The sequence below is a fragment of the Ailuropoda melanoleuca genome, chromosome 15 (assembly GCF_002007445.2).
Source record: "Ailuropoda melanoleuca isolate Jingjing chromosome 15, ASM200744v2, whole genome shotgun sequence".
Taxonomy (NCBI): domain Eukaryota; kingdom Metazoa; phylum Chordata; class Mammalia; order Carnivora; family Ursidae; genus Ailuropoda; species Ailuropoda melanoleuca.
Window position 1 is genome coordinate 777,121 of NC_048232.1, and position 23,982 is coordinate 801,102.

A 23,982-nucleotide genomic window follows, 5' to 3' on the forward strand; every position below is an offset into this window, starting at 1 on the left:
GTGCGACACGGAAGCCGTGCCTGGGGTCGCAGGGAGCACCCGGAAGTGACGCGCCGTCCACGGAAGTCCCGCCTGCCCCGGCGGAAGTCCCGCCCGCCAGCCTTTTGTCCCTCGTGGCTGATCGCCGGCATGGCGCACTACAACTTCAAGAAGATCACGGTGGTGCCGTCCGCGAAGGTAGGCGGCCGAGGGCTCGTCCGCTCTCGCCTCTCCCCTGCCGGGTCGCCAGGAAAGGCCGAGCCTGTAATTCTGGGACGGGACAGGGTCGCCTTCTCCGGCGGGCCCCCCTTCTTAAGCCGCGTCCTCTCTAGATTAGGGCCTTCCGGGGTTAGCGGTTCCCCGCGGACACAGAAGGACCGTCTTCAGGCGTCAGGGCCCTTCCCTCCGGCGTTGGGGTCCTTCCTCAGAGGTTAGGGTCCTTCCTCCGGCATTGGGGTCCTTCCTCAGAGGTTAGGGTCTTTCCCCCTGGCGTTGGGGTCCTTCCTCAGAGGTTAGGGTCCTTCCTCCGGCGTTGGGGTCCTTCCTCAGAAGTTAGGGTCCTTCCTCCGGCGTTGGGGTCCTTCCCTCCGGCGTTGGGGTCCTTCCTCAGAAGTTAGGGTCCTTACCCCTGGCGTTGGGGTCTTTCCTCAGAGGTTAGGGTCTTTCCCCCTGGCGTTGGGGTCCTTCCTCAGAGGCTAGGATCCTTCCCCCTGGCGTTGGGGTCCTTCCTCAGAGGTTAGGGTCCTTCCCCCTGGCGTTGGGGTCCTTCCTCAGAAGTTAGGGTCCTTCCCCCTGGCGTTGGGGGTCCTTCCCCCTGGCGTTGGGGTCCCCTCAGAGGTTAGGGTCCTTCCCCCTGGCGTTGGGGTCCTTCCTCAGAAGTTAGGGTCCTTCCCCCTGGCGTTGGGGGTCTTTCCTCAGAGGTTAGGGTCCTTCCCCCCGGCGTTAGAGACCTTCTGCGACCTTAGGATCCTCCCCAAAAGGAGGGAGAGAGTCGGGGAAAACTTTATGAAGTAGGTGACTTTTGAACGAGCCTCTTAAGGATTCATACAATTCACTAGATGGAGAGTGGGGTACAGGTGCCCAGGCTTGATATCTGTGTGCCTTCTGTTACTGACAGTGTTGTGGATGCCTGTTGGCTTGTCTCTGCACTGGGCAGTTCAAGCAAGAGTTATTTATATTCTCAGTGACTTTCCACGTATTAGGAAATCATAAGCAGTGGATTTTAGTTTTACTCATTGTTTTATGTGCTTTCAAAGTCAAAGATTTGCAAATTGAAATTGCAGGAATTTTCCTCTTTAATGTTTTTTTCTGATTTATGCTTGAGTTACCTAAAGTTTCAGAGGGTATTTGGAAGTTAAGGTAACATCAAGAAAGTATGGGATAAAATTTATTTTGGTAGCAATCTGCTAAGTGTTTTTTAAAGGCCGAAACTATGAACATGATCAAAGTCGAATATAAAAGATTAAAGATTAGTTAGAAAAAGTGTAGTTGAAAACATGCGGTACTGTTGTTAGTCTTTTGAGAGGGTTTCAGATAAGTGGATAAAAAGTAGACATTTTTGGTGTACTGTGTCTTATTTTATTTATTTGCAGGACTTTATTGACCTGACGTTATCAAAGACTCAACGGAAGACTCCAACAGTTATCCATAAACATTACCAAATTCATCGCATTAGACATTTTTACATGAGGAAAGTCAAATTTACTCAACAGAATTACCATGACAGACTCTCACAGATTCTAACGGATTTCCCCAAATTGGATGTAAGTGACTCCATGACATATATAGTAATGTAAATGTGAGCCATCAGATAATTGGTATTTATAGCCACTTTGTGTACTTATCTGACAAATAAGGAAGGAAACAAAATGATTCACTTGTCAGACTTTGTGAGTTAGTGGCAAAGCGGGGAATAGAGCACAGGTTTTTTGATTCCTTAGTACTCTTCCTTTCCTCCCGCCAAACCCCATGTGACAGGGCCCAAAGCTGTCTCCTCAGGCTTTCTCTGTCCCTTCGAGGCTTGCAGGTACCAACCCAAGCTCTCTCAGAGCTGTGCACTGTGAATCTGGCAGCTCAGCAGCTTACGTGGGCTTCCTCTCCTTCCTCTTTCCAAGGCTTCTTTTCCTGTGGCCTCAAGTTATGGCAGTGGCCTGAGGTCCATCACTGTGTGTGATCCTGTCGCTTCATCAGCCAGTGATGGTCAGTTCAGCACTGACCTCTTTGTGGACTGGTGAGAAGAAATTGTGTGGGGGAGCTGTGATTCGTGCAGTAAGCTAAAACAGTTGAAATCTTCACTGCAAAGCATAGTCGAGTTTGCATAGTCGAGTTTGCAAGCTGTAGAAAGCAAGAGTGGACACTACTTATGAGGTCGCTGTGTAGGGTCACACAGCTGCAAGGAGATGAGGTGGTGAAGGATGTAGGGTGGGGTCAGCAATACAGGGTGAGAGCCTAGATTTGCTACTGTCCTGAAATAGTCTGTAAAGGTAGGTTAAGGCATAGGGGGAAAGTTGGTTTAAATGACAAGAGTTTCTTTTATATTTAAGGTGACAATATTTGTTTAAACAGTTACAGATGTGCTTAAAATAGGAGTAGAGATTTCTGGTAGCAGACAGGCATGCACTTTCTATGTGTCTCCGAGGCATGCTACAGATACTCAGCAGAGGCTAGTTGAACGAGTGAATAGTTTCTGGGGAAAGGATGGGTACTGTGGAAGTTACCTGGAAGGAAACAAGAATGAGATTACTGGAAACCGGTGTGATACTCGGAAACACCTGCTTTGAGCAAACAAAATGCTGTGGACTAGTTACTACCAGATTTTTGTAGTTCTTTGTAAGAAGTTTTATCTTTCTTCATCCTTGGTATTTTTTTATACAGATAGAAGTTTAAATTTGAGAACATTCTATTCCTTTTTTGTTGGGGGGAGATCGAGAGAGAATCTGAAGCAGACTCCACACTCACGGTGGACTTGGCTCGATCTCACAACGCTGAGATCATGACTTGAGCTGAAATCAAGAGTCAGGTGTTTAACTGACTGAGCCCCCCAGGTGCCTGCCCCCTGCGTTTTTTTAAAGTAGAGGTAGCCATGTGGGAGGAATGTTAGAGTAGGAGGTTAGAGCAACTGCGTTTGCGGCATGATTGACGTGTCTCGGGTTCTGTTCAGGCCCTGGGACCACAGCAGTCATAGAGTCCCTGTGATTTTCGAGTGAGGGGAGGGACGGTAAACATGGAAATCTGCAGCGTGTCAGATGAGTAAGAGGGGAGTTTGTAGCAGAGGCCTGAGGGCGGTGAGGCAGTGAGCCGTGGGGCTGCTCGAGAACAGCACTGGAGGCACAAACAGCAAGTGCAGAGGCCCTTGAGGGACAGGGCGTGATGTCTTTGAGGAACAGGAAGACCCAGGCGGTGGGACAGGGTGTGTGAGAGGGAGAGTACTGGAGATGGCTCAGAGAGTAAGCAGATGTGTTGGCCAGCCGGCTGGTGCAGGGCTTGAGTTCTGTCTTAAGCCTTCCAAGTTGAGCCTGGGACATGCTGAGCTTTACTTACCTTTTGCAGGATGAGCAGCCCGTGGGGTGGGAGACCACTGGAAGGTTCATGCACTGCGTTAAGCAGCTGGTGGTGATGAAGAGTTGAGTGCTTGGGAGGAAGAGCTATTGGGTTTGATCACAGCACAGGTGTGGCCCGAAGCACCTTGGACAGTAGAGTGGCCGTCCATCCACGTGGGAACTGGGTTGGGGGGGCGGGTTGTATGCATTGATCAAAATGTTGGTAAGACATCACACAGAAGTGTATGCGGTCTGGAGCCTTATGAGAGGTCTAGTCTGGAGATGTCTGTGCACTTAGATCCACGCAAGGTCACCCAGGACGTGAGTGCGGAGAGAACAGTGGTCCCGGGAGCTCTACTGTTGAGTGTTGGGTGGGAGCAGGAGCCTGCAAGAACCAGAGTCATTCCCGGAGGCCAGTTGAGTAGAAAGTATCAAGAAGCGTGAGTGGCCAGCTGTCTGCTGTGCAGAGCGCTGCAGAGGAAAGGAGTTTGGGGAGGGGCTGATCTGATGAGCTGTTCTGATGGACTGGTGGAGACAATCCTGACTACATTGGGTTTAAGGGAAGAAAAGAGCCTCTCTTCATGATGGTTGACAAGAGGGGAACAAAGGAGTAGAAGGATTGCAGGTTCAAGGGGGCTTGCAGACCTTTAGATTGGGGGGGCGGTGACAGCATCTTTGCAGGCCTGGATTCAGGTCTTGAGAAGTGGGGGAGGAGTCTGGTGCACAGACGGAGAGTTGGCTGGGTGTGTGGGTGGGGTGAAGGGGCACGCCTTGGGCCCAGGCCAGGTGGGCAGGTAGAGTGACCCCTGAGTTCACTTAGACGGTAACTAAAGAGTCCTCAGTCAGGAGAGAGGGCTGGGAAAAAGATGCTGGGGGCTTGAGGAGGAAGGAAAGGTGGGATGTACTTCCCTGGGAAATTATCCTGGAAGTGTAATTGACGCATTGATGAGAAACCTGTGCCAAAAGACCGCTTTGTCTCTCTTCTAGGATATCCATCCATTTTATGCTGATTTGATGAACATCCTCTACGACAAGGATCATTACAAGTTGGCTCTAGGACAGATAAATATTGCCAAAAATTTAGTGGACAAGTAAGGTATTTTCTTAATACGGTATCTTTCAAATTACTGTGTAAAGCGAAAACCATGTCACAGTTGTTTGTACTTCTGTAAGTGTGGCCAAGGATTACGTGCGGCTCCTGAAGTACGGAGACTCCCTGTACCGCTGCAAGCAGCTGAAGCGCGCGGCCCTGGGGCGGATGTGCACCGTCATCCGGAGACAGAAGCAGAGCTTGGAGTATTTGGAGCAAGGTACCCGGATGCGTCCGCACGAGCGTTGTCTGGCGTGTGCAGCTACGCTCCTTGATTCTCGTCAAGAACTCATCTTTGGAGTATTCGTTTTTGTTTTATTTTAGATCTAAGAGGGTCAAATTACTTTCACTATCTAGCCTATGAGAAATTCTGACAGGCTAGCTGTTATTGAAAAAGTAGCTGGTAGTTAAAATGCTTCCAAATTACTAGTATTATTAAGAGACTTTTTTTTTCATATTTAATACATAGGGTACATACATTATAAATCACAGGAAAATACCAAGAAAATATGTAAAAAATAAAATGACCCGTAGTTTTAACCTATTGACATTATACATTTTTTAAAAAATTTTTTGCAAAAAAATGCAATATGGGGCACCTGGGTGGCTCAGTCAGTTAAGCATCTGACTTTTGGTTTTAGCTCAGGTTATGATCTCAGGGTCGTGCGATCAAGCCCTGTTCGGGCTCCATGCTCCGTGGGGAGTCTGCTTGACATTCTCTCCCTCTGCCCTTCCCTAGCTCGGCGTGTGCACGTATACTCTCTCAGATAAATAAATCTTTAAAAAAAAGCTTTGCAGTAGGTGTTAGCACAAAATTGCTGCTCCAGTTTCGTTACATGATAGTTTTATTTAAGAGCATAGTTCTGAATTAGCGTAGTATCTCCGAAGAAACAGTTACGAGCTGTTTACTTATATTTTTAGGCTACAGATGTTTTTGTTTTTGTTTTTGTTTTTGTTTTTTTTAAAGATTTTATTTATTTATTTGACAGAGATAGAGACAGCCAGCGAGAGAGGGAAACACAAGCAGGGGGAGTGGGAGAAGAAGAAGCAGGCTCATAGCGGAAGAGCCCGATGTGGCTCGATCCCATAACGCCGGGATCACGCTCTGAGCCGAAGGCAGACGCTTAACCGCTGTGCCACCCAGGCGCCCCAGGCTACAGATGTTTTTAAGTCATTGTTCCCCCTTCCTGGGCATCTTGCAAATAATTTGTAACAAAGTTGTCCTACTTGACTGCTTTGACAGTGCTTCCAAGGATCCGTCTGAGGGTAGGCCAATGGCGTCACTGTGCCTTGTAGACGACGCACCTGGTCCTTGCGTGGAACTAACCCACGGCCTAGGCAGGAAGCGGTGGTGCGCACGCTTGCTTCACAATCGCTTTCCAGATACCATCTCACTTAGTAAGAGTGGTCTGGGCACTTAGACATGTTTCTGGCTCCACTTTTGACCTCTTGACTAGGATTCTGGGTACAGCCTGATTTGGGAAACACTCTTGTACTGTGGTGCGTCTGCAGCTAATCCTTTTTCTATTCATATTTTTTTGTCGACTCATGTCGTAAGTGTTGGAATGGGGTTAATAAAACCATGGGCCGGGAGTACAACTAAGTGAAGCAGATCGTAAAGTTTGACTTTCTCCATTGTTCTTATGAAATTTAAGTACATGTCATATGAATTTCTCATAGTGCGTCAGCATCTGTCCCGTCTGCCAACTATTGACCCGAACACGAGGACCCTGATCCTGTGTGGGTACCCGAATGTTGGCAAGTCCAGCTTCATCAATAAGGTTAGTTTGGGGCACCTGGGTGGCTCAGTCGGTGAAGCATCTGCCTTTGGCTGAGGTCATGATCCCAGAGTCCTGGGATTGAGTCCCAGTTCGGGCTCCCTGCTCCGCGGGGACCCTGCTCCTCCCTCTTCCTCTCCCCCTGCTTGTGCTCACTCGCTCTCTTTCTGTCAAATAAGTAAATAAAATCTTTAAAAATAAATAAATAAGGTTAGTCTATATCTGGTGATAACAGAGTAACTAAAGACCTGAGGCCGAAGGGCTGCTGTGTCCTGTCTCTGTGGGTTGGAGGCTGGCCGGCTGGTGAGTCCTTGAGTCAGTACAGCTCTCGGCGTGCACAGCCCTTTACTCGACGGGAGGATCGAGTCTGTCTGAATCCACGTTTATACTGCTGTTATGGAAAATGTTGTAGTATTCTGGTACATGTTCCATGAGTTTCTTTGGGATTCGAGACATTCAAGTATGGGTTTGTTAACACGTGGAGAGCCTAGTGCGGGAGCGGTGGCACCAGGGGAGCTGGTGCGGACTGACTGGCTGCACTTGCTGAATTGGGCTTCCTGAGGTATTTCGTGGGTGTCCCCTTGCTTGCTGGGTCACCTCTCACATAAAGAATTTGGTCCACGTCATGGGGAGTGGCTGAGTTGCTCTTTACTTGAGCGACTTTATTAATTGGGACTTGAGGACACTGTTTACTTGGTCCTTCAAGACAACTTTGCTGAGCTTCGGGGACCCAAACAGAGTAGAAACAGCGTGTAAGGGGCACCCGAGTGGCTCAGTTGGTTAAGGATCTGACTCTTAATTTCTGCTCAGGTCATGATGTCATGGTCGTGAGATAGAGCCTCACATCAGGCTCCTGTTCGGGGTTTGCTTGAGATTCTCTGTCTTTCTCCACTCCTCCCCTTGTGTATACACTCTCCTAAAATGAATAAATCTTAAAAAAAATAAAATGTCAGTTCATAAATAAAATAAGATGTCAGTTCACAGCCAGCGAGACCTCAGGTGCCAAACAACAGCACTTACGTATGTGCTACGGCTGCTGCCAGGAGCACTTCCGCTTGGAGCCCATTTGCAGGTTTTTCTTTCATCCCCAAGTGGTGCTGACACAACAGGCTGAAGCTCTGCAGTGTCCGAGCTGATGGCTCAAATGCTTGCGAGCAGGTGGCCACTTAATCCCTTACGATGAAACAATACAGTTGAGTTCCTCGTTGCACTGACCACATTTCGAGACTTGGTGGGGACATGTGGCTGGTGGGCCCGGTATCAGCAGGTATAGAGCATTTCTGCCTTCACAGCGAGTTTGTTGGGTGCTCCTGGGGCTGGGGTGGGATCAGAGCAGAAGCTGACGGACATCCTGTAAGTACTGGCCCCCACACCCCTAATACCTGACGGGGACTGTTCCTGCCCTGGCCCAGTGGCAGGGGGACGTGGATGGAGCTTGTCTGTCCGTCAGAGAGCAGCAGCTTCTGTCCTTAGCAATGTAATCGTGCCAGGTCTCTCTCCTTGTTTGGTCTTGTTTTAATGCCAAAATCATTCCAGTAACATGTAGATGCCACATTTACCTTCTCTGAGAGAGAAGAAGGAGCTTGCGTGACTTGAAGTTTTGATTGTTCTGTTTTAGGTGACGAGAGCCGATGTGGATGTCCAGCCCTATGCGTTTACAACCAAGTCTCTGTTTGTGGGGCACATGGATTATAAGTATCTGCGTTGGCAGGTGAGTGCTCTCACCTTTAAACAGAGAGCACACGTCCGGGTGGCTGTTAACAGGGTTTGATTTTGGGGATCCCTGAATAACTAGAGTGTCTCCCTAATTCCCAGTGCGCTTAGGGGAAGACTCCGAGAAGGTGGGAGAGATGCTCGGGGTCACCAGGAGTGGCCCTGTAGAGGAAACTCCCCTGAGCTTCACAGCGGCGTGGGGGCAGTTCTTGGGGAGGCAGCCGGTGGCATGTGTGGGTGTCTGCGTTACATTAACAGGGGTGCTTCTAAAGAAGTCGTTTCTGACCCTGTCATTACAAATAACATTTATTAGCCATTTAAAAGCATGGAGCAGTTTCCAGAGAATTTCATTTTATAAACGATGAAGTCATCCCTAACACGTGGGAGTGTTTGCCAGTTTTTCTGTTCTGCTCAGTCGGGACCCCTGGCTGGCTTTGTCAGTAGGGCACGTGGCTTTCAGTGTCCGGCTCGGGAGCTCAAGTCCCGTGTTTGGCGTAGAGCTTATGTTTTCTTTAGGGACAAAAAAAAATAAGAGTCCTTTTGTCCAGGTCATTGGCTAGTTCTTTAGTGAGCTCTGCGGTGTCCACTCACTCCCCCCTTTTTCTTCATATTTAAAGCTTATTTGATGATGGTCAGTTGGGAGACCTACGTTTTATGTAGTGGTTCTGTGAGGGCTGGTTTGGGTGTTGTGTGCCTTCTGGGATGTGCTGGGTAGGAGGGTTGCGGGTGTCTGTGCTCTGGAGTTACACATCTGACCATTAGGTTGTGGATACCCCGGGGATTTTGGACCACCCTTTGGAGGATCGGAACACCATTGAGATGCAGGCCATCACGGCCCTGGCTCACCTGCGCGCCGCGGTTCTGTACGTGATGGATCTCTCTGAGCAGTGTGGGCACGGGCTGAAGGAGCAGCTGGAGCTCTTCCAGAACATCAAACCTCTCTTTATCAACAAGGTACCTACTGGTGGGAGCCAGGGCTTTCGTTTATAACCTGCGCTACGAGGACGGTAATTTCATTATTTGTCTTCCCTGTTCCAGCCTCTTATAGTTGTAGCAAACAAATGCGATGTGAAGAGGATAGCTGAGCTCTCTGAAGATGACCAGGTACATCACCTTACTGTTCTGAGTACTTCTTACTGACTCCAGATCTCACTTCAGAGCACCGAAGTTTAGAAGGGGTTTTAGCAATACTAGTCCAGGTTTTTGTTTTACAGTTGAGGCAGTATCCTCAGTGGTTTATTGGTGGCAGACTAAACCTAGCCTTTCCTGACCTCTGCTCTGCCTTCAAGGCTGTGGGAATACCCGTGCGTTCCGCAGGATGGTACATTTAACCTAGGGAAGGTCCTACCTTGCTGCCTTAGAGCACACAAGGCACCTTCACATAGGCCTTGCCTCCTTGGGCCTCGGACGGCCCGGCGCACTGAGCAGCACCTGCGGAGTGGGGATGTTGGTAGGAGGGTTCTGTGAGTGTCACGTGCCTGCTGCACAGACTGGTGGGAAAATGAGTTTGGGAACAGAGTTGAGTGAGTGAGTGAAGAGGGAAGAATATCTGTGAACTTGCCGGAACTGTGAGTCTTAAGTGTTCGCTGTATTTTCTAAGGGCAGGTAAGGTGGCTAGCCCTCATTGCCCACACAGCTCACACTGAAGCTGTGGAGGTTTGCACTAGCACAGAGGTTCTCAGACTCATGGGTACACCTAGGCCTGCAGGGTCAGAGCCTAGAAGGCGCCCCGTGGGGTGGGTCACCCTGGAGCTGGAGAAAAAGGGCAGTAGAATAACCTCACTGTGGCCCCATCTCCTGGAGCGGGTGTCACCGACCAGCTCAACGTGGAGGGTCTCCAGGGGTGGCATGCTGTCCCTTCCCAGCGCTTCTGTCTTGTACTGGTTGGACATCTAATACTTGCTAAGAGTAAGGCTTTTTAGACAGCCATGCTGGTTTTTCGGGCGCTGCAGCGTGTTTATTCTGTTACTAACTAGGTGCACACGAACATCAGAGAAGTCGCTTGGGTTGGGGAGGAGCCAAGTCCCTATAAGTGATCTCTGGTTTTTAGGCGCCTGCACTGGAGGGTGGAGAAGAGGGTAGAGTTGTGGAGCACAGAGGTTAGGGTGCGCATCCTGCCAGGCACTCAGGTTTTGAGGGTGGGCGTGCCCAGGTCCCAGCTCTGTGGTCTGCGAGCCGTGACAGGGGCGTGGTCTCCATTCTGGAGCTGCTGGTACTACCAACTGCATCCCTGGGGGCTTTGTCGGCAATGCCTTCAGGCTGATTGAATGAGATCGGAAAGCAGGTGGGTGGTGGATGCCATCGTGGTGGTACTGTTGGGTTCACCCGCTGGCTCGGCCTGTGCCATGTGCACGGTGCTCTGGCTTGTCACTCGTCTCCCGTGCGATGAGCGCGGTCACTGTGAGCCCAGGTAGGGGCGGGGCAGAGTGTCTGGACCACAGGCTAGTCAGACCCTGGTGTCCTGCATCTGGACAAGGGGGTGCTGGTGGAGGGGTGCACAGGGGAAGCCCCTCGTTCCAAAGCTGACTGATTTATACATTTCTGTGTTGTTTTGTAAGGAATTCTCTTAGGTTGTAGAGGCCAAATGTATGTAAAAATAGCACTGAAAACATTCTTCAAAAAATTCTGTAGCTTGATGTTGCCGGGTTCCTTTTTAGAAGATGATGTCTTACAGAAGAATGTTCCAGGGAGCCTCTGGTTTGCTTCTGTAGTCTGGTTTGATCTTCCCGGTAATGGGTATTTTCTTAATCTCAGAAGAATATAGGGAAAGATCAGCATTTGAGGGAAAAGTCCTTTAGAAGAATTTAGAAATGAACCACGGACATGCTAACTAGCATTTATGGTACCTGTGTAAAGCAGTAAGAATTGTTCGTGGGGAAGTGGAGATAAATAACAGCTCTCTCGTTTTTCTTTTGTCTTCCCAGAAAATATTTGCAGATCTGCAGGCTGCAGGATTTCCCGTGGTTGAGACTAGCACCCTGACGGAGGAAGGAGTTATTCAAGTGAAAACGGAGGTCAGTGCTTCGTCCAGCCCTCTGCCACCTTTGTTGTCAGAGGAGCCAGTTGTTGGGAAGGGAGCGTTCTCTGCAGGCGTCGTGGGCAGGGAGCCCTCAAAGCGGCCACACGGGAGAGCGTGCGTGCCGCACTGACCCTGGTCCCCACCCGCCCACTTGAACGTGGGGCTTGAGGGGACACTCCGACCTCCGCACGGGTGACTTCACTTCGTCCACTGCCTGCTGTCCTTCCTGACCTGTCCGTACGGTCACGGAACTTGTGCAGAAGTTGAAGGAGCAAAAGGAGCACAGAGAGAGGCGTTTCCTGTGAGGTTCCAGTGCGATTCTGATCACTTACGTGGTTGTTTTTATGTGAGATAGAAGGGAAGGGCGGGTCCAATTTTGTGGTTGGCTCAGCTCTGGTGCTCCAGTCAGTCCGAGGGGGGCCGTGAACCTGCTGGGGGCACAGCACCAGGGTTGCTGGTGGTGGGAGCCAGGCCTGGAAGGGCCGTCGGGTGTTGTTTCGGTGCTGCCCCAGCCTGGGCTGGCCTGGGAAGGGGGCCCTGCTCCCTCTTGAGTGTGGCGTCTGCCCCTGGGGGGGTTACATGAACCTCGGGGTGATCCCCAAGACAGCACCAGCCACTGTGACTCCTGAAGAAAAGGGTGTAGTGGGGTCCAAAGCTTTGGAACATGGTGTGCTGGTGAGCGGGGGACTCTGGTTTCTGCCCTGCACCCCGGCCTCTGGCCCCAAAGGTGGGATGCCTTGTGAGTCCGGCCCTTGTTTCCTTATCTCAGGCTTGTGACAGGCTCCTGGCTCATCGAGTTGAAACCAAAATGAAACGAAATAAAGTGAACGAGGTGCTGAACAGGCTGCATCTGGCCATGCCGAACAAGAGAGACGACAAGGTGAGGTTGGCCTTCCCAAGGGCCTGCGAGCCCCACCCGCCTCAGGCAGGGCTCGTGGGCACCGTGCACACTCAGCGGAGTAGGAATGATGTCGTGTGTCCTGACGCACGAAGTGCGGGGATAGAACCTGCTTCTCACTCCCCCAGAGGCAGTTACGTCTCGTTCACCCTCCCCTCGATCTTCCTGGTATGCAGGCATATTGAAGCTGGAAGTGAATCACATTCCTCAAAATGTTTTGTTTTCTGGGGCACCTGGGTGGTGCAGTCGGTTAAGCGTCTGACTCGGTTTCAGCTCTTGTCGTGATCCTCAGGGCTGTGGGATCGAGCACTGTTTCGGGGGTTGGGGGCAGTCAGCACTCAGCCGGAGTCTGAGATCCTCCCTCCCTGTCCCTCCCACAGTGCTCTCTAAAATAAGTAAATCAGTCTTCAAGAAAAATGGTTTTTTGTTGGTTTCCTTGCTGTTACGGTGCTCGTTGCACACCTTTATCCTAAAGTCTTTGCTTTTTGTTGCGGATGCATAGAGTGAGTTCTACGGTCCTTTGAGGGCCAGCGTCTTCCAGACATGTCTTCCCGGGTCATGCTGTACGTTTCCCGGATCTTTGACGCTCAGTGTTCACTGACGTCAGTCTGATCCATTAAAGATGGTCCCGCTGCTGGGATTTCCTTCGTGATTCGTGCCGGCGAGCATTGTTTTATTCAAAAAGATTTTATTTTTTTAAGTAGTCTCTACACCCAACATGGGGCTTGAACTCACAATCCTAAGATCAAGAGTCACGTGCTCCACCAACTGCGCCGGCCAGGTGTCCTGTCAGGCAAGCTTTTTTCATGAGCTTATTGGCCTGTTAGTTCTTCAGGTCATTTATCTCATTTAATTTATAGTTTATACTCATATAATTTATATTCATTTAATTTATAATTTTTATGTAAGGGAAATTAGATTCTAATATGTTCTGTAGGGCTTTTTTTGTTTTTCTTCTTTGGTCATTTTTTGTTTTAAGCTTTTATTTATTTGAGAGAGTAAAAGCGAGGGAGAGAGATCCCAGAGCGAGAGGGAGAAGCAGACTCGCCACCTAGCGGGGAGCCTGATGTGGAACTCGAACCCAGGACCCTGGGATCGTGACCTGAGCCGAAGGCAGTCGTTTAACCGACTGAGCCACCCAGGCGCCCCAGGTCGTTTGCTTTTTGATTTGGGTTTCCGCTTTCAGTTTCAGATTATACTTTTTTTTTTTTTTAATTTTATTTATTTGACAGAGACACAGCGAGAGGGAACAGCAGCAGGGGGAGTGGGAAAGAGAGAAGCGGGCTCCATCCCAGACCCCGGGATCATGACCTGAGCTGAAGGCAGATGCTTAACGACTGAGCCACTCAGGCGCCCTTCAGATTATACATTTTTAATATGCTATGTAATACCTAATTTTTCAAATACATGCCTTTAACTAATATTAATACTTTTTTGTGGCTATTGGGTTTTGTGTCATGCACAGAAAGACCTATCATTCTTTCCAAAAATATTCTTTAAAAGTATTTTTCTTCTATACTTGAATTGTTTCATATTTTTAATTTTACCTGTTTTGAACAGAAGGTTTTGCTCAGTCTTGCACTTGTTTTGTTCTTGGGAAGCAGGCAGCTTCCCAGCTGTGTTTTTGCCAGGCTAGTCATTTATCTCAGAACTGATGATCGAATCCCTGTATCTTTCCATTAAATTCTGTGTACTGGGTTTTTGTCTANCAATTTATAGTAGTCAATTTCAAAATTTTGAGTGTTTAAATAGCCACAATGGCTAGTTATCATATTGGGCAGTACAGTTCTTTTGTAAAGATTTTTTTTTTTAATTTATTTATTCGACAGAGATAGAGACAGCCAGTGAGAGAGGGAACAGAAGCAGGGGGAGTGGGAGAGGAAGGAGCAGGCTCATACTGGAGGAGCCTGATGTGGGGCTCGATCCCACAACGCCGGGACCACGCCCTGAGCTGAAGGCAGACGCTTAACCGCTGTGCCACCCAGGCGCCCCCTCTCCTGTGTTGCTTTTTTGTTCGTAATTTTTCTTGAGAATCTTAGTGTTTATTTTTTCCAATTAAACTTTGGCAGGGGCATCTGGGTGGCTCTGGGCGTCTACCTTCGGCCCAAGTCATGATCTCAGGGTCCCTGGATAGAGTCCCTGCATTGGGCTCCCTGCACAGCGGGGAGTCTGTCGCTCTCTGCCTGCCGCTCCCCCTGCTTATGCTCTCTCGCTCTCTCTCTGTTAAGTAAATAAATAAAATCTTAAAAAATAAATAAGTGTTGGATCAGCAATGGAGTCTTCTGTTTTCTTGCCCAGCTGGCCCTGTGCCCCTGCCCAGTCATCTGCTGGTTTGTAATTGGTCTGGCTTTGCAGAGGGGGAGCATGCCTCTGGATTTTCACTCTTGTGTTCCTTTTGCATTCAGCAAGGTATTTCATGTAACTCTTTCTGGTGATGTCTCCTCAGGAGAGGCTCCCTTTCATCCCTGAGGGAGTGGTGGCACGCAGGAAGAGAATGGACATTGGGGAGCCCAGGAGAAAGCGGGTAGGTGTGCTTCAGGGGTGCAGAAGGCCGCGTGTGCACAGGGCGGGAACAGAGAACAACACTGGGGGTGTCCGGTCCCATGCCGTCAGGTTCTGCGAGCACGGATGTGAGTGGTGGGGCTTCCCGGACATGGGATCTGGGCCACACAGGCGTTAGAGGGGTGGGCTGGTGGGTTGGAGAAGAGGTCATCTCCCGGGGGCGAGGAGGGGCTCAACACATACGCACCTGGAAGGCCAGCAAGAGCTGATGGGAGTGCCCTGCCCCTGTGTTGCAGGAACGAGACCTTGAAGTGGAGCTGGGGGACGATTACATTTTGGATCTTCAGAGTAAGGGCTGCCGTCGGGTCAGGAAGCTGCGGGAGGCCTCAGTGCCCATTAGCCCCGCAGCTGCGCCTTAATCCCTTTCTTAGAGATGAGGTTGTGTGCGGATGGCTCCTGAGGCTCTCTTGGGCGGTTTCGGGGGCTTCAGGAGGGGGGCGGTGGTCAGCTGGCATGGTGCATGGGTGCCGGCGCAGGCCGGTGCTGCCACCGCTGCCTTCGCCTCCCACTCTGGGCCCGTGGTCCGGAGGCGCTGCGTGACCCCGGCGTGTGTTTCTTCACTGGGGTGTTGGGTGCCTGTGCTCTGTTGTCTTCCTGGAGAGCCGCGTGTAAGAATGATTTGGGGCACAGTGTGGTGGAGGGTATTAAAAACTCTAGTAAACATAATATTTCTTTTCTACTTCAGAGTACTGGGATCTGATGAACTCCTCTGAGAAATACGATAAGATACCAGAGATTTGGGAAGGCCATAACGTAGCTGATTATATTGATCCCGACATCATGCAGGTCTGTGTCACTTGCTGAATTGTGTGATTTTTATTCCTTCTGTGACTGTGAAGGTACCAGCATGACTGTTGGCCTACCTGGACGTGTTGCCTGTGTTCCATCTACAGCGCAAGTCTCCCCACCCTGTCACCAACAGTCCACTCCTGCCGCGTGTCCTGGAGACCCCAGGGCTCTGGTCGGAGCCACAGCCTCCTTTGTGGGGCAGGTGTACTCTGTGGGCCTCCAGCTCCCTGTCCTCCGACTTGACTCGTTCTCGCCTCCTGGAGCTTTGCTCCTTGGCAGCGGCTTCCTCCTAGTGGCTGTCTCTTAGCAGGTTCCTCTTCTTTAAAAAACAGAACCTTTCTTAAACCCTTTGTCCTCCTTTACTTGCTCTCCTGCTCCTCTCTCCTCAGTCAAGGTTTTTTTTTTTTAAAGATTTTATTTATTTATTTGACAGAGATAGAGACAGCCAGCGAGAGAGGAAACACAAGCAGGGGGAGTGGGAGAGGAAGAAGCAGGCTCATAGCAGAGGAGCCTGATGTGGGGCTCGATCCCGCAACGCCGGGATCACGCCCTGAGCCGAAGGCAGACGCTTAACCGCTGTGCCACCCAGGCGCCCCTCAGTCAAGGTTTTTGAAAAAAATACAGAGTATTTCCTGTCACTGCTCCCTCATTTCCTGCTCCTTCCCAAATGCTGCCCTTCCTTTACATTTTCAGTCTGCAGGCTGCTCTGCTGGGCAGGCCCCTCCATTTGCACGCTGAGACCCACACTCCCAGCCCCAGGAACCCTGTCGTGGGCTCCTTTAAGTAATCTCTGCACCCAGTGTGGGGCCTGAACTCAGGATCCTGACATCAGGAGTCGCACGCTCCACAGACTGAACCAGCCGGGTGCCCCCATAACTTGTTTATTAACTGTAGCCAGCAGTGGCGTCTGTGTTTGGGGATGGCCTTAGAATGCGCAAAGGGGATGTTGTAGTTCCATGTCAGCTCACATTGGTAAGTTCCTAGTTTTTCCAGTAGGAGGTGGTCTCGGGCACGTGTGTGTGTGTGTGTGTGTGTGTGTGTGTGTGTGTGTGTGTGTGTGTGTGTGGTGGCGGGGCAGGTGCTGCGGAATGAGGGAGGTGACATCTGCACATTTCACCTTGATGTCTGCAGTAATTGTTAGTGAAGAAAAAGAAACGGCACAGGACAGCTCACGGGGCGTCCCTGCGAGGAACCGGGCGCAGGTGCTCATCGCCCCCTGAGAGGCCGAGTAGAGCCAAGTTCCTGCAGGAACATTGCTACACTTAAGAGTTTTTCATTGTGTTTAATGACAATTCTTTTTTAAGAAATTGGAAGAGTTAGAAAAAGAAGAAGAGCTAAGGACAGCAGCAGGCGAGTACGACAGCGAGTCTGACAGTGAGGACGAAGAGATGGGGGAGATCCGCCAGCTGGCAAAGCAAATTCGGGAAAAAAAGAAGCTGAAAATTCTGCAGTCCAAGGAGAAGAACACACAGGGCCCCAGGATGCCTCGGACTGCTAAGAAGGCAAGTTCTGTGTTTCCAGAGTGCCAGAACTGGCTTCTGCGGTACTGGATGCTCATACAGTCATTGCTAAATGCAACATTTGAACCCAAATGTGGCCGTGGCCGTGGGATTGCACATACTTTGTTTTGTTGATACGTACTGGCATTTGCAGTGGGTCAAGCCCTGATCTGCTGGATTCTGCTGATGGCCCCTTTTCCTGGTGAATTTTGGGTTCACACTGTTGAAGTCAGCCTCTCTGCAGATGAAGAAAGTAAGGTTGTGATTGGGATTTGTGACAAAAGCCGTTAGTTACCATGTGCCTGTTCTTTAATTTCTCTGCAAGTCAGGACTCATCTTTTGCCATTTACAGAAACCTAAGCCAGTCCAATTTAAATCCTTGGGCAATTTCTTGGCTCCTGTGACTGGTTAGGACAGGGAGAGTCACACTTAAGGCACAAATTATTCAAGTGATATGAGAATTCTTTCCAGTCTCAGCCCCGTCTTTATAGGCTATTTCTCTCCTGCTCTGTGCTCGTCAGGGCGGCAGGTGAGCCCAGGTCCTGTGGGCGAGCCCTCAAACTGAGGGATGTGGTAACAGGATGGCATGCGGGTCAGCTAAAATGTGACAGGAGAGGAACGGTAAGTGACGGTCCAGACACCTCTCAGTGGATATTAGTGTGTCTGAAATACTGTTTTCCTGAGATGGGAAACAAGAGGTTCTTGGTAGACTGGACATCTGTCTGTGTCCCCAGTGGTGCTCAGTGGGTTTGGGAGGAGACGCGCAGCTGGAGTTTGCGTCTTGGGGCACATCATGTGACCTCAGCGTCAGGGATCCTGCACACAGAGAGTCCCCTGCAGAGCTGTGCAGAATCTGAGGACGTGATGTGTACGTCATCTTACATGTGGCCACTGCCTGGGAGATGTTGGTTTTGACGGCTTTAATGAGTGCCCAAAAATACAAACGTGAGCTTGATTAAAAGATTTAATTTCTAGAAGAAACGTATCCTAGATCATCGTAAAAGGTGCATTGTCCTTTGAATTTTCTTTTTTTTAAAGCATTTCATCAAAGTAATTTTGCTTAAATCCCTTCCCCCCGTGTTCAGGTTCAACGGAAAGTCTTGGAGGAGGAGATGAGCAGTCTGGGTGTTGACATGGATGACAAAGACAACGTAAGTGTGTGGAGATGGCCCTGGGACACGTACGGGTCTACCTTAGGACACCCGGCTCTTAGAAACCCGGGGCTGGCAGAGCTGCTTACGGAAGAGGAGAACTTGGAGCGTGTGTGTCGAGCGGCATAGGAAGTGCTGGCCGAGAGCTGAACATGCTTATCCCACCGCCGTGTGCGGGCCCCTCGGGACAGTTCAGGGCACTCAGCTCCAGGGACCCTGCTGGTGGTGCAGGGGCCATTTTCAGCCTCCAGTCTTATTCCTGCGAGAAGAGTTGAGGGACGCCTTACCCACTCCGTGTGGCCCTGAGCATGGGGTGGCCTCAGTGCACTTTCTTTGTGGGGTTTGGTTTTTTTGGGTTTTTTGTTTTTGGTTTTTTTTTTTTCCCTTTTTGTCAGTTTTTTTTTTTTTAAGATTTTATTTGTTTATTTGACAGAGATAGAGACAGCCAGCGAGAGAGGGAACACAAGTGGGGGAGTGGCAGAGGAGCCTGATGTGGGGCTCGATCCCATAACTCCAGGATCACGCCCTGAGCCGAAGGCAGACGCTTAACCGCTGTGCCTCCCAGGCGCCCCCTTTTTGTCAGTTTTTTATCCTGTTTGTGCCTATATCATCTTCCATTCTGGGTTAATGGAAAATACGAAAAATACCAAAAACGAGAAAGGAAAAAAATCACTTGTGTTTACAGCACACAGAAATAATCTAGGTTGACATGCCGTTTATATGTTTTTATTTGGCCTTTTATGCAGAGGGCTTTAATCCTTTTTTTCTTTAAAATGTATTTATAAAATGTATTTATAACTGCATTCTGTATATCATGCCTGTTTCTCACTGTTGCATAGCATTTTTAGGATAAGTTTTGAGTAAAAAGTCTTACCTTATTCTTGGCTTCTTGGGCTGGTCGTTGTGTAAAAATTCATTTGCTGTTAACTCCGGATATCAGGTGATGTGTAAGAAATATACAATAAAGTAAAAGTAACTTGTGTTGGGAAGGTTACAAGTTGAAGTAGGACGTCAGAACAAAACATAAACTTATTTTTTTAATTTTTTTTTTTTTTAAAGATTTTATTCATTTATGTGACAGAGACAGCCAGCGAGAGGGGGAACACAAGCAGGGGGAGTGGGAGAGGGAGAAGCAGGCTCCCAGCCGAGGAGCCCGATGTGGGACTCGATCCCGGAACCCCAGGATCACGCCCTGAGCCGAAGGCAGTCGCCTTAACGACTGCGCTACCCAGGCGCCCCTATTTTTTTAATTTTTAACTTGAACTTTGATTTTCGTGACTGAAGTCTTCATGTAGCGTTTTACTTTAGTGACCAGATCTATGAGGGTGTAGTGAGTCAACATGAGAGGAGCTTGGGCTGTGAATAGTTCAGAACAGTTTTCTTGGGGGCCCAACGATTAAAACGTATTTCAGATAACTCTTGGAATTCTGATTTTTTTCTTTGATGAATTATGTTGCAGCATATGCATTTTTTAAAGATTTTTTTTTTATTCATTTTGGAGTGGTTGTATGTGAGTGGGAGGAAGGGCAGAGGGAGCGAGAATCTGAAAGACTCTCCACTGAGCACGGAGCCCAGTAGCAAGCTTGACCCCAGGACCCTGAGATCGTGACCTGAGCTGAAACCAAGAGCTGGACGCTCAGCTGACTGAGCCCCCAGGCCCCTTTGGAGCATATACGTTTTTATATAAAATAATCTTTTCATATTTTGGATTATTTTATTAAAACAGATTCCCAGAATTAGAATAACCAAAATCAAAAGATAGCATCGTGTTAAAGTTCTTTTCCAAAGGGGTTAGACTGATTGGGATTTTAATCAGCAACGTGTGAAGGCGCCCTGCTCACATGGCGCGTTATCTTATCGAACATGGGATTGCTTATCGCGCGCAGGCTGAGTGCCTGTGCGCCTGTCGAGGGCACAGACGGGGAATGGGTGAGCAGGTTGTCCACCAGTGGGAGCAGAGCTAGCCGCCCAGGGGACAGTCGGTGTGTCTGCTTATCCTCAGCTCGGAGCTTTCTGAGGGCTGTCCCCTGTGTTCAGGCACATAACCCCAGAGTTGCAAGGAGAGGACACTGTACATGTGGAATAGAAACTGGGGTGTCAGTCTCACGATTGAGGGTAAGGGACAACATTGTGGAATGGCCAGCTTTAAGTAGATACTTTCTAATGGAGTTAAAATCCTATTTGTAACATAAAGCAGTGTGTTCACTGAAAAAGAATATTTAACCAATAACTAACGTGCGTTTAAAGAGCTGTAGCTTATTCCGTAATGTCTTTCAAAACTCCTCAGTGTCCTGTCTCCTTGTCGGTGCGATTTCGTGTGTGTGACCACAGCTCTGAACTTGCTATTCGTGCTTTTCAGGCCCATTATGCCATCCAGGCCAGAAGGTCCCGGAGCGTTACTAGGAAGAGGAAACGGGAGGAGTCTGTTCCACCCACATCTGTAACCCGCAGCCGCAGCTGCTCTCGGACTCCGCGGGATGTCTCTGGCCTTCGGGATGTCAAGGTTAGTCCCTTTTAGTCCCTGTGATGTGTGTAAAAAACAGTGGCCTCTGCTGGTGACTCGTGGGCTCAGGACACACCCCGCAGCTGTGGTTCAGAGGGCAGGGACCACAGGTGGGGCTGGGGCCCTCTGAGAGGCGAGCTCAGTGTTCTGCACCCTTGCCCTAGCGATGTCCTCTCACAGGTGGATGGAGGCATGATGTCCTAGGGCACCCTGCTCACAACCTGGGGCCAGAGCTCCTGCAGGGAGCGGTTCTGGTCAGTCTTTGGGAAAGACACTTTGGATATATACAGTCTCTTTCATTGAAACTTTTATTAAGTAAATACAGAAATGGTTAGTTTCAGCATTTTGAAAGCTCAGGTACAGGAGAAAGTCTGTATATAAACTGGCAAACCATTTAATTGATGGAAGCCTGAGATTTCCATCTCCTAGAAATCTGGATTTTAGTACCAGTGTTGCCACTTGTCAGATGTGAGCAGTATGGTTTCATGGGCTGTGTTTTCTTGTTTGTCTAAGAGTTACAGCCTATGGGCCTAATCTTCCAGCTCCTGCTAGGCACAGGACTTGTCTAGACAGAACGTTCTTCCTGTCCTCCCGTGCACAGGCTTGAGTTCTGCAGCCCCTGGGCCCCAGGGCAAACTGCAGTGACTGACCTCGCAGAAGAGATCTGGACCGTGAAGACAGGCAAGGCCTGTGGAAACTCGGGAGCTAACGTGTGTTGTGTGTTCTTGTGCTGCACAGATGGTGAAGAAAGCCAAGACTATGATGAAGAAGGCTCAGAGGAAGATGAACCGCCTGGGGAAGAAGGGAGAAGCGGACAGACACGTGTTCGACCTGAAGCCCAAGCACTTGCTCTCCGGAAAGAGGAAAGCCGGTAAAAAGGACAGGCGGTAGTGGCCTCTGCAGCTGCAGTGGTCTGGCTGGACGGGATGGCGCCCGGCCTGGCGTGGTGTGATGTGGGGTTCTGGGGTCGGGGTCCCCGCCTGTAAACTGCAGACAGTGAGGAAGCCAGACGCTCTGGCTGCTTGGTCTCGGTGGGTGCGCGAGTGCGGAAAAGTATTCGCTCCGCCGCACGGCACAGGCCTTCTGAGTGGACGGTGCGTTCTGCGTTTGATGGAGTTTTGATTGCTTCAGATCTGCAGAAACGGAAAGATTGATTGACATGAATGTGTGTTTTGATGGAGAAAAGTCTTACTCTGTTCCGCAAGAGGGAACTTTGGTTCATGTGTGTCTGGTCTTTTTTTGGAAAGAGAGCACCTCTGCTTGTGAACAAGGGCAGAAGGCTGCCAGCCCTGCCGGCTAAGAACGAGTGCCAGCGCTAGATGATTTTCTCGTCCTTCTGTACGATGTATGTGCCCGGGTAACCTCTCTCCATCTGTTTATCCTGAATAAACTTCAAAAGACAGTGGTTTGGGTTGATTTATTTAGGTGGTTTTGGCTTAGTTAAAATCACTGTAGTTTGGCCAAATGGAAAGGGAAAAAAATAAACCAACTCTTCTGTTTTCAAAACAAAAAATACTTCTTTGTGGATAAACTGTTACCTCAGGCCATGCAGCTCCAAGCGTGGCCTCTGCGGCTTGGCGGGTCCAGCGAAACACACCCCCAGCACTCCCGCAGAATCCCCTGCTGGCGCCCGTTTCCAGTTCTGGATGGAGGTCATTGTGACGTACACGTGGCCTCTGAGGCCGTAGTGCCAGGACTGAGCGCCGGAGGCCTCACCTCCCAACCTCCCAGCAGCCCCAGTGTTACCGCTCACGCGTGTGCGGTTCCCAGCAAGGCTCTTCCTGAGCGTGTGCCGTGCAACCGTCCGCGGCGTCTCGTCCTGTAATGTAGTTTTCTTACAGGTATGTCTAACGAGCGCTGTGTTTTGGGGATATACAATAAGATTTTCATGGTATGTGTGCTGAAAAAGATTCATTAAGAGAACCTGAAACGCAAGTGGTGCTGGGGAGCCAGGAGGCCATCTCTTCCTGGGGATCATAGTTGTGGAACCGTTCTGGACCTCGGGTCTCTCTGGAGGATTGTATCTTGCAGGGAAGGGCTTGGCTGGCAAATGCATGAATTTTGGTCAGTTTTAGCCCTTGTGGCTTTGGTGTTCACGGATCCCCCACCCCCACCTCAGGCAGTCACTGTGCCTGTGTTCCTGTGGCTGCTTGTGTGAGTTAGAGGGGTGCTAAGGCCCTGTCTCCCAAAGATCAGGATTCTAGGGTTAGATTACTGATTGCAGCTTCTGATGGCAAACGTGTAGACACAGAGACGGACCCCCTTCTTGCAGTTTAAAGAGCCAGGCCTGTTTCTTTTTCCTTTCTTTTCCGTGCTTTACCTCTTTTAGGGGCCAGACACTCAAGGATTAGGACTTTGAAAAGCAACTGCATGTGAAGGAAATTTGGGAAGACCACACACATGCCCCGGGAAGGACACATACTCAGAGAAGAGCTATGGAGACCTTCAGTGTCCCCTCGCTGGCATGGTGATAAAAAACAAAATCCATCCATTCTGGTGAAGGGGGAGTATCTGATCTCCAGAATTCCCACATTATGAGATTTCAGCTGTCCAGTTTTCAACAGAATCACAAGGCATACAAAGTAGGGAAGTACGGCCCAGTAAAGGACAAAATGCTGCCTTGGGAGGATGAGATGGTGAACTGCCCAGACAGTTTAAAACAACCATCCTAAAGACAGAGCTGAAGGAAGATGTGCTGAGTCAGGAAAATGAGGTGTGAACAAAAGAAATAGCAAAAACCGAAAAGGTGCCCCCAAAATTCCAGAGCTGGAAGGTACGGGTAGCAACACTAAAAAGATAGATGGGGTGATACCAAAGAAATCTCTGTGTTTCAAAGGGAATAACAGTGAAAGACAGCTTATGAAATGGGAGGAGATATTTGCAAACACACACTTTTGTGAAGGTAATATCCAGTACACATAAGGAACTACAACTCAACTACAACAACCTGATTAAAAAATGGGCAGGAAACTGGAACAGACAATTCTTGAAAGAAGATGCACAAATAACCAATCAGCACATGAAAAGATGCTGAAAATCATTAATACAGAGAAATGACGAAACCCACGTGAGCTCATTCCCACCAGGATGGACGCTCAAGAAAACAGGTGTTGGTGAGAATGTGGAGAAAATGGAACCTTGTGCGCTGTTGGTGGGAATGCAAACTGGTGCAGCCCCTGTAGAAAACAGTATGGGGTTTCCTCAAGAACTGAGAGTTCTCATGAGCCAGCAATCCTACTTCCAGGTGGAAGCCCAAAAGAATTCAAAGTAGGATCTCCAAGAGATGCGTGTGCACCTCACGTTCAGTGCGGAATTACAATGGCCACTAGGAGGAAGCAACCCAGCATTCCGGGGGCGGATGGGAGGATGGGTACAGAGAAAGGCACACAGGAGTGTCAGTGCAGCCTTCAGAAGATAGGAAGCCCTGACCTGTGTGAGTGTGGATGGACTACGGGGACCCTG

The 23,982-nt window shown here is 49.6% G+C and overlaps 1 protein-coding gene across 1 annotated transcript; it reads left to right on the forward strand.

The window, feature by feature from the left end:
- The first annotated feature begins 28 nt into the window (after positions 1-28).
- On the forward strand, positions 29-22,033 carry GTPBP4 (GTP binding protein 4). The gene is made up of 17 exons (XM_002924266.4): positions 29-177; positions 1,572-1,742; positions 4,506-4,609; positions 4,692-4,828; positions 6,289-6,389; positions 8,005-8,097; positions 8,862-9,053; positions 9,138-9,203; positions 11,024-11,113; positions 11,888-11,998; positions 14,463-14,540; positions 14,815-14,866; positions 15,264-15,364; positions 16,672-16,869; positions 17,952-18,017; positions 20,377-20,520; positions 21,259-22,033. Exons 1-17 carry the CDS (start codon positions 130-132, stop codon positions 21,409-21,411), a joined length of 1,905 nt encoding a protein of 634 aa, XP_002924312.1. The 5' UTR covers positions 29-129; the 3' UTR covers positions 21,412-22,033.
- The last annotated feature ends 1,949 nt before the right edge of the window (positions 22,034-23,982 follow it).

Bases quoted from the DNA above. Each gene is read 5' to 3' on its own strand.
- GTPBP4 (XM_002924266.4), top strand. From the start codon at position 130: ATGGCGCACTACAACTTCAAGAAGATCACGGTGGTGCCGTCCGCGAAG. The intron at 1,743-4,505 runs GTAAGTGACTCC...TCTCTCTTCTAG, and splicing joins CGGATTTCCCCAAATTGGAT to GATATCCATCCATTTTATGC. The intron at 9,204-11,023 runs GTACATCACCTT...TTGTCTTCCCAG, and splicing joins AGCTCTCTGAAGATGACCAG to AAAATATTTGCAGATCTGCA.